General features: G+C 36.4%; 1 protein-coding gene across 1 annotated transcript in view; it reads left to right on the top strand.

Annotated features, from left to right (window-relative positions):
• The window catches only part of LOC132285520 (ADP-ribosylation factor GTPase-activating protein AGD3-like), a 98,274-nt gene that overhangs the window by 71,896 nt on the left and 9,865 nt on the right, over window positions 1-16,513 (top strand). The window contains exons 16-17 of the mRNA XM_059787708.1: window positions 3,794-3,939; window positions 4,016-4,106. Coding sequence (XP_059643691.1) covers window positions 3,794-3,939; window positions 4,016-4,106 — 237 coding nt within the window. The remainder of the gene's footprint in view (window positions 1-3,793; window positions 3,940-4,015; window positions 4,107-16,513) is intronic.

Below are 16,513 nucleotides of genomic sequence, written 5' to 3'. Positions count from 1 at the left end.
ATGAGCATGTGCTCTTTTTATCTATAAATACTAGAGTTGTGAATATGTGATTCATCTCATTCAAGCCTTTACACAATTCTCTCCTTTTTCTTCTTTTTATATTTCTACTCAATCCATAAGTTTGTAAGGAACTAATTAAATCTTCTACCTTAAACGTATCGACATACTTACTTTCCTCAATAGTTGTAACTTTAGACTGACATCTACGTAGCAGTAATCTAAGGATCTAAGGATCTTTCGAACTACTTTGTTCTTTAGAATTTTAACTCCTAGTACATAGGGACCATTAATTATGTCATTGAGTTTAGCATAGTCATCAAATATTTCATTATCTAACATTTTTAAGACTTCCAAACTTTGTAGTGAGCATTTGAAGTTTAGAGATCTCAACAGTTGTTCCTTCATGTATTTTCTCTAGCAAACTCATTAGGTGACAACATTTTAAATAGCATTTAAACCTATAAAGTCAAAAATTGCTTGTTCATAGTCATTCTTTATCCATTCTTAACTAGTTTTGCGAATGACCTACACTCAATATCCTTAACTGGTTGTTCCCATCCATATTCTACCGCTAACCAGACTCGACTTAAACAAGGCTCTCATCCTAATTGGTCTACCTTTGTCTTAGTAGCTTTGAGTCTTAATTCCCAAGACTAGGTCAAGGGTTTGAGACTGGTAGAGAGAGAAGAAAGAAAAAAAAAAAAAGGCTCTCATTATAACGTTCCAATAGCTATAATTTGTTCCGAAAAATAATACAGGCCTAAATAAGAATCCAACTTCCTTAAGGCTATCCATGATCTACCGACTAAATTCAAGCAACCAACTCTGGTTCCAATTGAGAAATATATTAGATCGAACTTTAGGTTCTGATTAAAGCAGCTAAAGGCCTTGATCTAGCCCTAGAAGATGGGGGGGTTCTAGTCTAGTAATGTCCACTTGTGCGTGTAGATATGTTGTTGACGATCATTATATCCAACAACTGATATTTCGACAACTAAATGATCCACTCACCATGATTGATGTATGATGATGGATGCTAAAACAAAATACTAGTAATCACAAGACTTTTAGGATGCTCATAGAGTAACAGTGTGAAAGCTCTAGTATAGTGTGCTTGTTTCTCTATTACGTTTTTTGAACAATTAGACTACTTATATAGAAAATAGGGATAGAATATAATCGGGTTTTAAGTAGTTTAAATGGAAAAGGAAGCTCATAATTTGAACTGCTTGATGGATCAAGCCATATGTCGATCTAACCATAAAAGACCAGTAGGCTTCATTCTGCAGTTCTAATTCTAATTTTGATTTTGTTTCCAAAAATTTAATCCATGACAAAGTATTTTGAAGATTCAATCATGAAAACCTAGTTGTTGCCTGCAAAACCATAATTGGTGTGTGTGCCCATTCGAGTTACATTTATCCTTTATTACCTTTTTTTGTGAAATTCCTTATTTGCCCTTGGACAAGGTTCCACAACTAATTTAAGTAACCAGACAGTCTAAACAAACAAAAAAGTTTTGAACAAAAATTTGCCAATAAGTCATATAACTTAACAAATTTGTAAAGGTCTAAGTAACAACAGACTTTTGTTAATGTAGGATATTGTCAATTGTGTTACCCGAACTCGGAGTACATATGTTGGGTATGGGTATGTGTCCAAGCATTAGATGTATCAATCTCCAATCAGAAGGATACAGGGAGACTGCTAAATATTCGTATTAGTTTAACATAGCGGAAACGATAAAGAACAGGGTTAAACCCTTGAACTCACAAAGAACACACTCACAAGAGAGAAATTGAAATTATATTGATAATGATGATGTCTGTAGACTTACATCTCTTGCCTTTATATAGGCAAGTCAAAAATAAAATAAAAAAAGAAAGTATGCGTGAAATAATATTAAAGGGGAAATTTGAGATTTGATGGAGTAGAATCCTCCTTAAATCTTGCAATGGAGAATAATATCTTCTATTGCTGGCAACTACACCAAATCTCCTTTTGACTTTTCCTTATTTATTTATTTCCTTCTATTCTCCTAAACTTTTCAGCCTCCCTGATTTGCGATGATTCTTTTGACTTTTCCTTATTTAATTTATGGGTAAAGTACAAAGACACCCCCTGAGGTTTGGGGTAAGGACAAGCAGATGAAAGTTTGTCTATTTTTGGACAACCACACCCCCTTGTGAAATTTGTCATCCAAACAGAGCCTTAAAAGATGTGAAAAGTCCATTTTACCCTTCACTATTTTATTAATTTTAATTATAAAATATCAAAATACTTAAATGACCAAATTACCCTTTTCATCTCTATATATATATAAAGGATTTTTCAGTGGGATTGTTCTTGCTGTTCTTTGAAGATTTAATGATTGATGATGAAGGGTTGGGTGATGGCAGGCTATCATAGTGACACAATTCATAAATCCGTGTGCATACCAAACCAAAGTGGTTGAAGGGTTGTATACCAGTTACCAAATCACAAACATACAAATCTATACATACATACATACATACATACATATATATATATATATATAAATTGTTCGAAACCCTAACCCAGTATTTTCTACCTTTAATTGACCTTTATTCCATCCCAAATCAAAGTCAAACTATAGGGTTTTCATTCCAATCTTTTCAAAAAAAAATCTCGAGGTCGTCAATTCGGTGTTTGAATTGCATCAAATGTTGGCCCCAAAGCGGTGCGATAGAGAAGGTGTTGTTTGCGGCGAAGGAGATGAAGCCGAAAACAGTGATGAAACTTTAGCACAGAAATTGCAGAAAACTTCAAGATTACTATTGGAATTTGAAATTGCAGGCTCTTCAGGAAACTTTTCAACTGGTTTAGCACACTGCTTCCCTTCAAGCTCAAAGCTATTACCATGAATTTCGTACTCCTCTTGATTGATTGTGTTCTTAGTAGAACAGCCTTTTACATCATATGCAATATAACCCATTTAAATACCAAAAGCTCGAAACCAAAAGCCTCTTGATCTCCTTTGTCCTGGTCGCCGCAATCCGCCATTTCCGGCAAACAATATATATTATGTGCGTGTGTATGCATTTAAATTTAGATGGATTTTACCCAGTAACCCATTTAAATTTAGGTTTATCAGATGGGTTTTACCCAATAACCCATTTAAATTTATTTGATTCAAGGGTATTTAAGTCAATTGTATTTATCAATTTGATATCAAAGGGTAATAAAGTCAATTCACCATTGTCAGGGTGTCTTTGTCCATTTTATCAAACTTGAGGGGGTGTGATTGTCCAAAAGTAGGACAACTTTCATCTATCTGTCCTTATGCCAAACCTCAGGGGGTGTTAGTGTACTTTACCCTTTATTTATTTCCTTCTATTCTCCTTATCTTTTCAGCCTCCCTGATTTGGGATGATCCTATATGTTCAAATAATCGTGAGCGAGCTGTTCTACATCATAGTTAATATTGTTCGTTTATTTTCTTGATTTAAATAACATTTTTATGTAACATATTGTTTGAAGTAGACTTCTAACTCATTTTTTGAAATGATAATCTAGTAAAATTAAATTACTGGATATGATTTATAAGTTCATGTCAAACCACATATGTGACATCGATTGTCTCATTATAACTCTGACATGTAAAGGTAAACCATAGGAGGCAATTTCTGAAATTTTTTATTCTAATTTATTTTCTCTTTCAAACTTCCTTTCAATGATATTATATATACGCTTTGTATATTAGTGGTAGTTGTGCTGAATGCTTTCTTCTGCTTGCTTTTTGATGCAGTTCATGTGTTGACTGTCAATGCAGGTAAGATCATTGACACTTGATGTGAAAGTATGGGAACCTTCTGTTATAACATTGTTTCAGGCGTTGGGAAACATTTTTGTGAACTCAATATGGGAGGGGCTGTTGCATGCAAGAAGAAGATTTCAGGCAGATGAAATACCAGTAAGGTAAGCATTACATAACTTAAAATGATTGAAATGTATTTTGATTCTGTTCTTAAAAATGTTAGTTCTTGTCATGTAGGTTTTTTGAATCTGATAAACACAGAGAGTTTTTTAACAAACCCAATCATGATGATCATATTTCAATAAAGGAGAAGTTCATTCATGCAAAGGTATGACATCAAATAATTCAGTTCGTCCCTTTTGCTATTTTCTTTTAAATTTTATTCTTAAATGTAATTATTTGCTGAACTCAATTTCTTTACGTTATTTTTTACCCAAGGCTTTGATACGTTAAAGTGCTCTTGTAGTATGTTTGTGTCATTTGGTGTTGATGTCGCTTTAGGCTTCCCAAGTTGATGATCAACACTTTGAATAATTACTTACCATCTAATGCAACATGCTGTATGTTGAAAAATAATATGCTCTCTATTAAAAAAGGATGAACATATGTATGATCTCTCTCCATATGTGTTCTCAATAATGTGTGTTTTAGGTCTATGAGTTTGAGAGCCTTGAGGTGTCTATATAGTGTTTGAGTCCAGCTGAATTAGGGTTTGTGTGTTATAATAAAATAAAATAAAAAAGGAAAAATACCCTTTTAGAATTCTGATTTAAGAATTATAAAAAATATTTTGTGTCCATCGATCAATCGATCAAGTTTTCAATCATGAGCAATTGTCACAACTTCAACCAGTTGACCCTTCAATTGAAGCTCTCTAGTGTGGTTTTGATTGATCAAAACTTGTGATATTTTTTTCCCTTTCTTTATTCCTTTAGGGTTTCTAAAATATAATTATTCCAAAAACATTTATGCGTTCTAAAAAAAAGAAGTTTTGAGTTATGGCTTACTCAAACCGAGAGCCAAGAGCTATATTTATATACAAGAATAGGGTACAAAGAAATGAAACCAAATCAATGAAAAATAGGAAATGTGCCAAAATCTACGTGATCCCATGATTTTGTGGATCTTATCACATGATCCCATGATTACTGGTATGGCATCTGATTTTTCGTTGTACAGTTTATGTTCTGGTAAGGATAAGGTTTGAGTGGCTGATGGCACCTTCACCTCCATTGTGGGGAAGGGCCCTATTTCTGCCTCTCCTAATCTTACCTGATCCTATGTTCTTCATGTCCCAAAGTTTACCAATAACCTCCTTTTTGTCGATCACGTTACGAAAGGCTTTAATTGTACAACTTTTTTTCCATCTCACTGTGTGTTTCAAGAGTTGGACATGGGGAATACGATTGGAAGTGGATGTGAGGACAATGGCTTGTATTTGCTGAACGCGAGGCCAACTTTTATTATGTTGCAAATCAATCTAGTGTTAGAAATAGTAATGTCAATAAAGATCTGTTAATGAGATGGCCTAATAGACTAGGTTTTGAAGCATGTGCTTCCCCAGTTTGTTTCTGTTGAATATTGAGTTAAATTGTGAAACATATGTCTACCAAACAATGTCTTGTTTCTTATCCTACTAGTATTAATAAAAGTACAGCTCCTTGCAGCTTGTTCATTCTGATGTGTGGGGTCCTGAATCTACTACTTCGTTACTTGGTTTTCGCTACTTTGTTGTGTTTGTTGATGACTTTAGTCGTTATACTTGGCTCTATCTTATGAAAACCAAAGATGAAGTTCATTTCATTTTTAAAACATTTCATAAGATGGCATGTACTCAGTTTGGTTGTCCCTTTAAAATCCTTCGATATGATAATGGAGGAGAGTTTATGTATGGTGGTTTTGCCTCCTTTTTTGCTGATAATGGGATTGTCCATCAAACCTCCTGTGCTGATACACTACAATAGAACGGTGTAGCTGAAAGAAAACACCATCATATTACGGAGGTGACCCGTTCTCTTCTAATTGGGATGGGAGTGCCTAAAAGTTATTTGGCTGATGCAACCTTAACAGCTACATACCTTGTCAATCCCATGCCTTCTAAGGTTCTTGGCTATCAATCACCCTTCTCTATCTTACACCATCACACTGCCTTGTTTACTGTCCCTCTGAAAGTTTTTGGTTGTGTTTGTTATGTTCGCATTCATGATCTGTTGCAAAACGTAAGAGAGAAATCTGATAACCCTACACAAAACCAATGGAACAGAACTTGCTCTGATACCAACTAATGCAATCAGCTTATGAAAGAGAGAATTAAATCACTAAGAAGGGAAAACAGAGAGCAAGATTAAGCTAACGAATAGCTTAAACACCCACAACTCAATCCCAAAGAAAGGGAGAGATAAAAAGCTGCTGTAGCAAGCTGATATTATTGATAATACGTGAAAATATTGCTCATTACAACTTGGAACAACCCTTTTATCAGCCACAAGGGATGCCGTAGCAAAGATATAATCCCAGCCCTTCCAATAAATATAATCTAAAGGCTGGTACTCTTTCCAGCAGAATACAGAGCTAAAAATTACAAAACAGACCTAAAACAGTCACATGATTCCTTTTAAAAGGCACATGACTTATAAAATAAAATCAAATGACAATAATATCCTAAGCATGAAATAAAATAGATGAAAGACTTATAAATGGCTCAAGACTAAAAACAATCACATAATCGGACTCATCATCAACTGGCATATTTATTAAAACTCGGTCGCGTCTTCTTAGTGTTCAACTACTTGAAAATAGTCTTCTTCCACTTGCTCTGCATCATTATCGCATGGACAAAATGGACCCTAAGGCAATTCGATATGTCTTTCTTGGATACTCTGCCACTCTGAAAGGGTATCAGTATGTAACGACCCAAATTCGGGGATCCGGATCGCTAATCGGGTCCTTACCCGAACCCGATAATACATAAGGGTACTACGGTCATTTCAAATCAATATAATGATTCTAGAGTTCATAAGGGTATAATTGTTATTTACCATGGTTAAACAATGTTTAAAACCCCAAAAGGGCAAAATAGTCATTTATTACATTAAATTATAACATATAAACTCTTCAGGGGTATAACTGTCAGCTGGGGTCAAACAGTGAATATTGGACCATCTGTGCACACTGTGCACAGATGGTCCATCCTATTGTTTAGATGGCAATTCCAGTGAGGGTGCCAAACTGAGGGATCATCTATGTGCACAGATGAGGGCATCTAATTACACAGATGATGACCATCTGTGTGTACAAATGAAAGTATCCGATTGCATAGATTACCATTTGTGCGCACAGATGAATGCATCCGATCGCACAGATGGTTCCCAGAATCTAATCCAAACGTTAAGATGATCCCATCTCTTTGTTTAGATCATGCACGAAACCCATATGATTGAATAGATCACTTCCCAAACCCATCCATTTGCATCCTAAAGTGAGTAATCAACAATTATAAGTTCATAAACATCATTTAACCCAACAACAACACATGAAATCATCGCAATAAACCATTGATTCATCATTTAAAGGATAAAAGCTTCCATGATTCATTACACACATGTTTCAAAAGAATGATTCATATCCCAAAAGAATAGATTTACAAAACAATAAGGTCTCCATGGAATCATCGCAATAAACCATTGATTCATCATTTAAAGGATAAAAGCTTCCATGATTCATTACACACATGATTCAAAAGAATGATTCATATCCCAAAAGATTAGATTGACAAAACAATATGGCCTCCATGGCCATGATTACAAAAGCTTCACTTGGAGCTAACAAAAGAATAAGGTTAATTTACATGATTTCATTGTGTATGTGATTACAATTCCAAAAGATAACAAAATATATTAACAACTCCTAATCCTACGGGGGTGCTTCTTCTACAATTTCCTTGCCATGTCCTGAAATATTAAATAAGGGGTGAGCACAACGGCTCAGTGGGAAATGCCTAAAGCATTAGCTTTGGGCTCCCTTAAATCAACATACAACGAATAGGTAAAAGAAATAGGGATTATGCATGGGAACATCAAGAAATCATGATCGATACAAGTATGCCACATGCCATGACATGTAATGCTTTCCCGACCATAATCCCGGCCCAACACAACACACACTGAAAACCGCTAACCAACTTTACCGAGGCGAGATTGATTTGCTATCCCTGACTCCAAAACTGGCAGCCATTTGGGGCCTAGTAATCAATGTTACACGTCCAAATTCACCACGCACTCCCTCTAGGTAGAATTAGCCCCGGACTCACGAAATTCAGTTCCTTTCATAAAACTATTTTTCATAACCCTTCTTAAACACATCCCTTAAAACCATTTCAATCTCAATCTCCCAACCATGCTCATGCCATGAATGAAATCATGCATTCTAGAAGTTAATAATCTCATACTTTGCAATTTCTAACAATTTAAAGAACATGCTCATCATCATCATCATTTGTCTATACGTATATTCATGAAATAAGTCACATATATAATGATGCTTTCCAACATCTTAGTAACCAAAACATACATGTAATCAACACCACCTTTGAATATACTTCTTCCATATAGCACACAAGAACTATTTCACTTCAAATTTAACATTTAAAAGGTATAGCATGGGATCAAGAAGAAAAAACTCAATAAGAGACAAAACATGGTACTTTGAACATCCCTACCTCAAATGATGAAACCAAGCTCTTAGATCCCAAACCCGATTTCTCTCTTGAAGAGAAGAACCATCTTCCCTTCTTGCACTTAGCCTAGATCTCAACCCAACTAGATCAAATCTTTGAGAGAAGGGAAAAAAAAAAATATATATATATATATATATATATATATATATATAGAGAGAGAGAGAGAGAGAGAGAGAAAATTGGAGTAAGAGGAAGAGAGTGGGCCGAAATGAGAGAGAAAATGATGAGTGGTGGTTGGTCCAAGCAAGCTTGCCCTTATCCTCTTCTAAAATAAGTGGTTTACATTGGGTCAAAGTCCACTACATCCTCAAATGTCCAAAATAACCTACAACCTCACTAAAACCTCTTATATGCCATAAAATATCTTTCTCCACTAACTAACCACACACACACACACACACACACACATATATATGCAAACACATCAATTCCCAAATAAATAAATAAATGATAATGGAAAAAAATAATACCGAGACCCATATGACATGCAAAACGATGCACAGAAAAATAAATACTGAAAATTCAGAAAAAATCCGGGACATCACACGGTGTTATAACCCTACCACTCGTCGTCGGTTTGTCTCCATGGATGTTACATTCTTTGAGTCTGTTCCTTTTTTTTCTACTGCTCGGGATTCTCTACAGGGGGAGACTACTATACAGGTAGAGAATTTGTCGTCCATTCAGAGGGAATCCCCCCTTCCTTTGCCTGTTCCCATTCAGTGGAGCTTCTTACTGTGGTGCCTATGTCTAGTCCTCCTAACACTAATGATGTGCAGTAGAGAAAGCAGCTAATTGTCTGCACTAAGAGGGCAAAACAAGTCATTGACTCACCCCGGGACCAATAAGTCTCCCTTGATCCAGGTAATTCCTCAGTTAACATTGATACTCCTAATTCTTTTCCCAATGGCATTCATGTTGATTTTGATGTCCCAATTGCCTATCGTAAGGGTGTTCGTAGTTGTACAAAACATCCCATTTCTCAGTTTGTATCCTATGATGCTTTATCTCCAACATATCGTGCTTTGACTTCGTGTATCTTCTCTATTTCTGTTCCTTCTAGTGTTTCAGATGCTCTCAGTCAAACTCCATGGAAGGAAGCCATGCTTGAAGATATGAGGGCCCTTGAGAATTGTGATACTTGGGATATTGTTCCATTACCTAGGGGTAAGAAACCAGTAGGCTGCAAATGGGTCTACACAATAAAGTATCATGCAGAATGGACAAATGAGAGATATAAAGCCCAGTTAGTTGCAAAGGGCTTCACTCAAACCTTTGGGATTGATTATCTGGAACCATTTGCTCCAGTTGCCAAGATGAACTCTATACATGTCCTTCTTTCTTTGGCAGCTAATTTGAATTGGGCTTTACATTAACTGGATGTAAAGAATGCTTTCCTTCATGGTGACTTGGAGGAAGAGGTGTATATGACTATGCCACCAGGGTTTAAGCTTGCCAATGGTCATAATTTAGTGTGCAAGCTAAATAAAGCCTTGTATGGGTTAAAGCAGTTGCCACGTGCTTGGTTTGAGAGGTTCAGCACTGCTGTGAAAAGAGTAGGGTGCACACAAAGTCTGGCAGATCATACTCTCTTCATTAAGAAGAACTAGGGCTACATCACTCCCCTTATTGTATATGTTGATATTGTTATCACTGGAAATGATCCAGAAGAGATTCATCGAATGAAGTCATTCTTGGGGACAGAGTTCGAGGTTAAAAACTTCGGATAATTGAGATACTTTCTTGGCATCAAGGTGTGTAGATCGAAGAAAGGGGTGTTCATTTCTCAATGGAAGTATGTGTTGGATTTGTTGGTTGAAACAGGCAGGCTTGGTGCTAGATCTATTAATATTCCCATTGAGCAGAACCATAGGCTTAATGATGTGGATGGAGACCCATTAGATGATGTGGGAAGATTTCAGTGATTGGTTGGGAGACTGATTTACCTATCTCTCACGTGCCCGAATATTGCCTACGCTGTTAGTGTGGTTAGTCAGTTTATGCATGCTCCACGTACACCTCACCTTGAGGCAGCTCATCATGTTCTTCACTACCTTAAGGGTTCACTGGTAAGGGGATATTGTTTGGCTGCCATGGCCACTTGCATGTTGAAGCCTATACTGATGTTGATTAGGCAAGGTATGTGATAAATCAATGATCTGCTTCAGGATATTGCACTTTTGTTGGGGGTAATCTTGTTTCATGGCGAATCAAGAAACAGTCTATAATAGCTAGATCTAGTGCAGAGGCTAACTTCAGATCCATTGCACATAGAGTTTGTGAGTTATTATGGCTACGAACTATGTTGGGTGAGTTGGGTTATCCTGTTCACGAGTCAATAAAGTTGTATTGTGACAACAAGGCTGCTATTAACATTGCCCACATTCCAGTTCAATATGATAGGACAAAACACATTGAAGTGAATTGACACTTCATTAAGGAAAAGCTTCGTCTTGGGCTGATTTGTACTCCATACGTCAACACACATGATCAGGTTGCTGATGTTTTAACTAAGGGTGTGAGTAAGACTTGCTTTCAAAATATGTTAGTCAAGTTGGACATGATAGATATCTTTGCACTAGCTTGAGGGGGAATGTTGTCAAGGGCTTATTTGCTATTACTTATATAATGTTGGGTGCTTATGTGTAATTTCTTAAACTTGTTAGTATAAATAAAATGTGGTGGGAGGATGAAAGGATTCTTTCATTCTCTCTCTTTCCCCATCTCTCTCTCTTTTTCTCTCCTCCTCTTTCCTCTCTTTTTCTTCTTCTTCTTCTTATAATTTACTCTTGATTTGATTATCTCTTAAAGTCAACAGAGTTATTATATTGATGTTAAGATGGGGGGTCCGTTACCAACTAGCATTTTTCCTCTAGCACACAAATGACATGCTTGATGCTTGATGCTTGATGGAGGTGATGCAAGAAAAAATGTGGTCTAAAAGGTTTGATTATCAGATAGTAGTAGAGAGAGTGTGTTTTTAAGGCTCATAAAGTTTGTGAGTATGTGCTAGAATTATGATATTTGGCCACCTCTTAGCATAGCTCATGCTCAAGTCTGGCTAAGAAACACTGAGACAGTATAGGAAAATGGATGTCTTGTCTAAGTCGTATCCGGCTTGGACATTAATAATTGTCAAACACTAGTATGCAATTATTTGGCACATCTTAACATGTTCACAGTTCAAAAATAAAAGTTTTATTTTGAACACATGACCTACATTTTTAGCGCACTCAGCAACATCTGACCAAGTTAAAGTTTTAACTTGGGGTTGACTTTCTTTTAGTATTGAAGAATGAGTAAAAATATTCGAAAAATCTAGTAACTGTTTTTTATTTCAAATGTGTAAAATATTTGACAAAGTATAAAAGAAAAATAAATAAATAAATAAAAAGAAAAGAAAAGAAGCAAGAAAAAAAGATATAGGAAGTCATTATCAAAATAAGTGGGCATTGTACCATTGTGGCATTAACCCAGCTAGTATAACATCTCCACCCTAAAAGGGAAATGAGGGGTTCGAGCCCCGTGTGTGTGTGTGTGACCTAACCACAATAAATAAATAAGTGGGCATCGCATAAGTAAAGGAACTGTACCTAAGAAATAGTATGATTCATAATTTAAAGATTCCATTTTGTAGCATAAATTATTACTAATTTGCTTATGACAGTGAAGTTCATTGCATATAATATTTTTCTATAAATATAACAAAAGTAACTTGGTAAAATTGGCGTACTCAATTTGAGAGCCTGACTATCACTATATACAGGAGGAAAATTACAAATATGGAAAGAGAATAAAATCAAATCAGAATAAAGAAAATAAAATCAAATCGGAATAAAAATAAAATCCCTAAACATTTGCCTATAATGAAGACCCAATAAATCTGCCACAATCATTGAGTCAACTTATAGATATGATTTCCAACACTCCCCTTCAAGCTGGAGCAAATATGCTGACCAAGCCCAGCTTGACTATGGAAGGCTGGAGAAGAGAAGGCCCAACAGACTTTGTGAACACGTCTGCAGTTTGTTCTGAAGAGGGAACAAAAATAGGATTAATGATACCTGATCGAACCTTCTCTCGAATGAAGTGAATGTCTACCTCAATATGTTTCGACCTTTCATGTATGACAGAATCGGAAGCAAGCATAATGGCTGATTTATTGTCACAAAAAAGCCTTGAAGAACCTTTCTTTTCAAGACCTAACGCTCCCAAAATTGATTGAAGCCAAAGGAGCTCACAAGTACCTTGAGCCATAGCTCGATATTCAGCTTCAGCTGAGGATCTGGAGATAACAACTTGCTTCTTACTTTTCCATGAGATGATTACCATAGAAAGTACAGAAGCCAGAGGTAGAACGTCTATTTGTCTTACATCCAGTATAGTTTGCATCAGTAAAGCATGAGAGTCCAGGCTGATTTCCCGGGGCATAGAACAAACCAATTCTAGGGCACGACTTAAGATACCTCAAAATATGGCAGACTGCATCCATATAAGCTGAGCAAGGGGGCATGCATGAATTGACTAACCACATTAACAGCAAATGTCAGATCGGGCCTTGTGTTAGTCAAGTAGATAAGAAGACCTACCAAACGTTGATACACGGACGGTTCTGGAAGTAATTCCCCTGACTCAACAGAGAGTTTGAGATTGGGGTCCATAGGAGTGGAAGCGGGTCGACACCCAAACATGCCAGTATCTTGAAGAAGATCCAAAACATATTTCCTTTGAGATAAGGAAATTCCACAACGGGATCTAGCAACCTCAATTCCAAGAAAATATCGAAGGGGACCTAAGTCCTTCACCTCAAAGGACTTTTGAAGATGAAGTTTCACCTGAGTAATCCCTGAAGCATCATCACCTGTTATAATGATATCATCCACATCTACCAATAACATAATGCAGCGACCATCATAGTGACGTCGAATAAAGCAAGTATGGTTTGAGCAGCAACGCACAAAGCCCATAGATAGAACAACATCGCTGAAACGACTAAACCAAGCTCTAAGAGATTGCTTCAGACCATAAAGAGACTTCCGCAGTCGACAGACTGTCCCAACATACTCTCCCTCAGTCCGAAATCTAGGGGGTGGATCCATATATATAGTCTCAAGTAAGTCTCCATTAAGAAATGCATTCTTGACATCTAACTGATGCAGAGGCCAAGAATGGGCAGCAGACAAGGAGATAAGCAGTCGTACAGACGTCAACTTTGCCACAGGAGCAAAGGTAGCTATCACGCCCTTAGACCGTAGTCCGCATTGTGAACACAATACACAAACAATCACAGCCTCATAATTAAAAAAAATCCCTGTAACCTGTCTTAAACACACATCCACCTATCTATTTCCCTTTACAAAATCAAGATTGAAAATAAATAGATAAAATGTCCACATTACAACTTTAAAGTCTTAAAGTCAGAAACAACATTTATTATATGCCTGGGATATTCTGAAGAAATATAATACAAAACATAGTCTATTATGCGGAATAAAAACAACAGAACACCAACCCCGACTCTGTCTACAGCTTAGGAGGAACACCCTCCACACCATCCATGCCATGACCTGAAAAGATGTGTATAAAATAGGAATGAGCAACCATAGCTCAGCGGGAATTGCCTAAAGCGCACTCCTTAATACCTTCGTGAATCCAAACAAAGAACAGATAAAGGATAACGGGATCATATAAGCTCGGGAAAGACATGATGTCATGTGAGATAATAAAATGAAGTGCCATGCAATGCCAATGCTAATGCTAATGCCACTGACACTTCTCACTTCCCAAAATCCCATTTCCATCACAAAAGTTAATGTAATCCGCCCAGGGCTGCTCCCCAGTACCACGAGAAGAGAATTGATCATCTATTCCTGATACAAGGCAACTCCTTGTGATCATTTGGGGGCCTAGTGACACAATTACGCGTAAACGACTCCTACGTTTTCTCTAGATTCCCATTAACTGCACAGACATAAGGCAACTCCTTTGTCTGGTTTTCAAATCATTGATTCAATCCCACTTTCTAAACTCACGGATACAAGGCACCTCCCTGTTATCCGGTTTTCAAAATCATTTAATGAGATGTTTTCACTTCCTTTTCCATTCTAACCTTAACCCCATGACCATGCAAGATGAATGCACAATTGTGTCATGTCCCAAGGTTTCTATACAACAAAATAGTTTCATTCGCAGCTTGCTACCTTCATCTTTGAAAATTCATAACAATTTCAATTCTATATCAAATTGAGTGATTCCAAAGCCTAATGAAAGCTTAAACATTGTAATTTGAAAGTAGCAATTTAGTTTAACAAAATCCCTTCCCAATTGGAACAGTTTTGGCCCATAATTTCAAAACAAATTCTGCCCAGAAAACTGATTTCCAGCCTGTAGCTTCCAACTTTGAAAAATCATAAAAAAATCAATTCTCATCCAAATTGAATGAATCCAAAGGCCATTAAAATTTTAAAGACTATATTTTCAAAATAAAATTTTACTTCACCAAAATACCTTACCATTTAAAGCAGGGTTGATGAGAAAACTCGGACAAAATCTGCCCCCAACCATAGTAAATTCATTTCTCAACCAATTTGTGTGAAACCAATTCTCCATGAAAGATAATTAACTATATTATCATAATATCAAATCATCTCTAAAAGATAAATTACGAATTTACATGAATTTGAGCAGAACAGTAGCATGTAATTTCAGCCAAACAGTTTCAGAATTTTGCACAGAATTTCAGTTTAGTTTTCTATACACTTTGCAACTCAAATTGAAAGAAATTAACTCACTAAAGGCAAAGGAATTGAGGGTTAGACAATCCTACCTCTTCGAAGCTTGAAAACCCTTGCAAGAACAATTTAAAAGCCACCCAAGGATTGAATCAAAGCTACCCAAAATGATGAAAATGGAAGACCACTTCTTTCTTTTTCAACCAAAACCCTCTTCTTTTAACACCACTTTCCAAACCCAGCAACAAAAGAAATGGACTCAAGTTTGATATCAAAAGAACCCTCACTACCCAAGGAACATTTTTCCTTCACAAAGCCCCATCAAAATCCCAACACAAAGCTTCCAAAATTTAGCTTAAAAAGTATCACTATGGAAAGGAAATAGAAAAATTGGTTTTCTGCAGAATGTTTTCTAGGAACAAAACAATAGTCATACCATATGCTATAAAATGAATATGGTGCAGCCACATACACCCACACATGTCAAGCCTACAATTAGTCAAAGGTAAGACCAAGCAAAATGACTAAAATGTCCTTCCATTATTTCTAAATGCCAATTATGCCATTTGCATAATAAAAGTCTACTTTGCCCTTTATAAAATAATCAAATACCATATATGCCATTTGTAAAACAAAAAGTCTATAATACCCTCTAACAATTTCTAAATACCAACTATGTCCTTTGCATGGCAAAAAGTCCACAATACCCCTCACAAAATAAATAAATGTCATTTACACAATAAAAGTCAATAATGCCCCTCATAAAATAATTAAATGACATTTAAATAAAATAACCACATTTGCAATTAATCATAATCCCAACAATAAAATAAAATGCATAAATGCCAACATGTTCAAAAAATGTTAAAAATGCAAGTCCTCACAGTAGCACCAAAGTCTTTGCCCGGAATCTGAGTAAAGCCTTTTGCCACCAACTGAGCCTTATACCGACCAATAGATCCATCGGCTAAGTACTTCACAGTGAAGACCAATTTGCAGCCAACCGTTTTCTTCCCAGCAGGTAAAGCAACAAGTTCCCATGTATTATTACACTGTAAAGCATCCATTTCTGATGTCATAACAGACACCCAATGGGGATCTTGGAGGGCCTCTGACACTGATTGAGGAATAGAAACGGTCCCAATCTTGCCCAGGAAGGATTTATATGCACCTGAAAAACCATCATAAAAGACATACCGGGAAATAGGGTGGTTAGTGCTATTAGAGAAACCATACCAATTAGGAGGGTGACGATCGCGGGTAGGATAA

Source organism: Cornus florida, unplaced genomic scaffold (assembly GCF_030987335.1).
Source record: "Cornus florida cultivar Cherokee Brave unplaced genomic scaffold, ASM3098733v1 CherokeeBrave_3.0.0_Hap2_Chr11, whole genome shotgun sequence".
Taxonomy (NCBI): domain Eukaryota; kingdom Viridiplantae; phylum Streptophyta; class Magnoliopsida; order Cornales; family Cornaceae; genus Cornus; species Cornus florida.
Note: the sequence above shows the minus strand (reverse complement) of the source record. Positions and strands in the feature narration are given on the sequence as shown.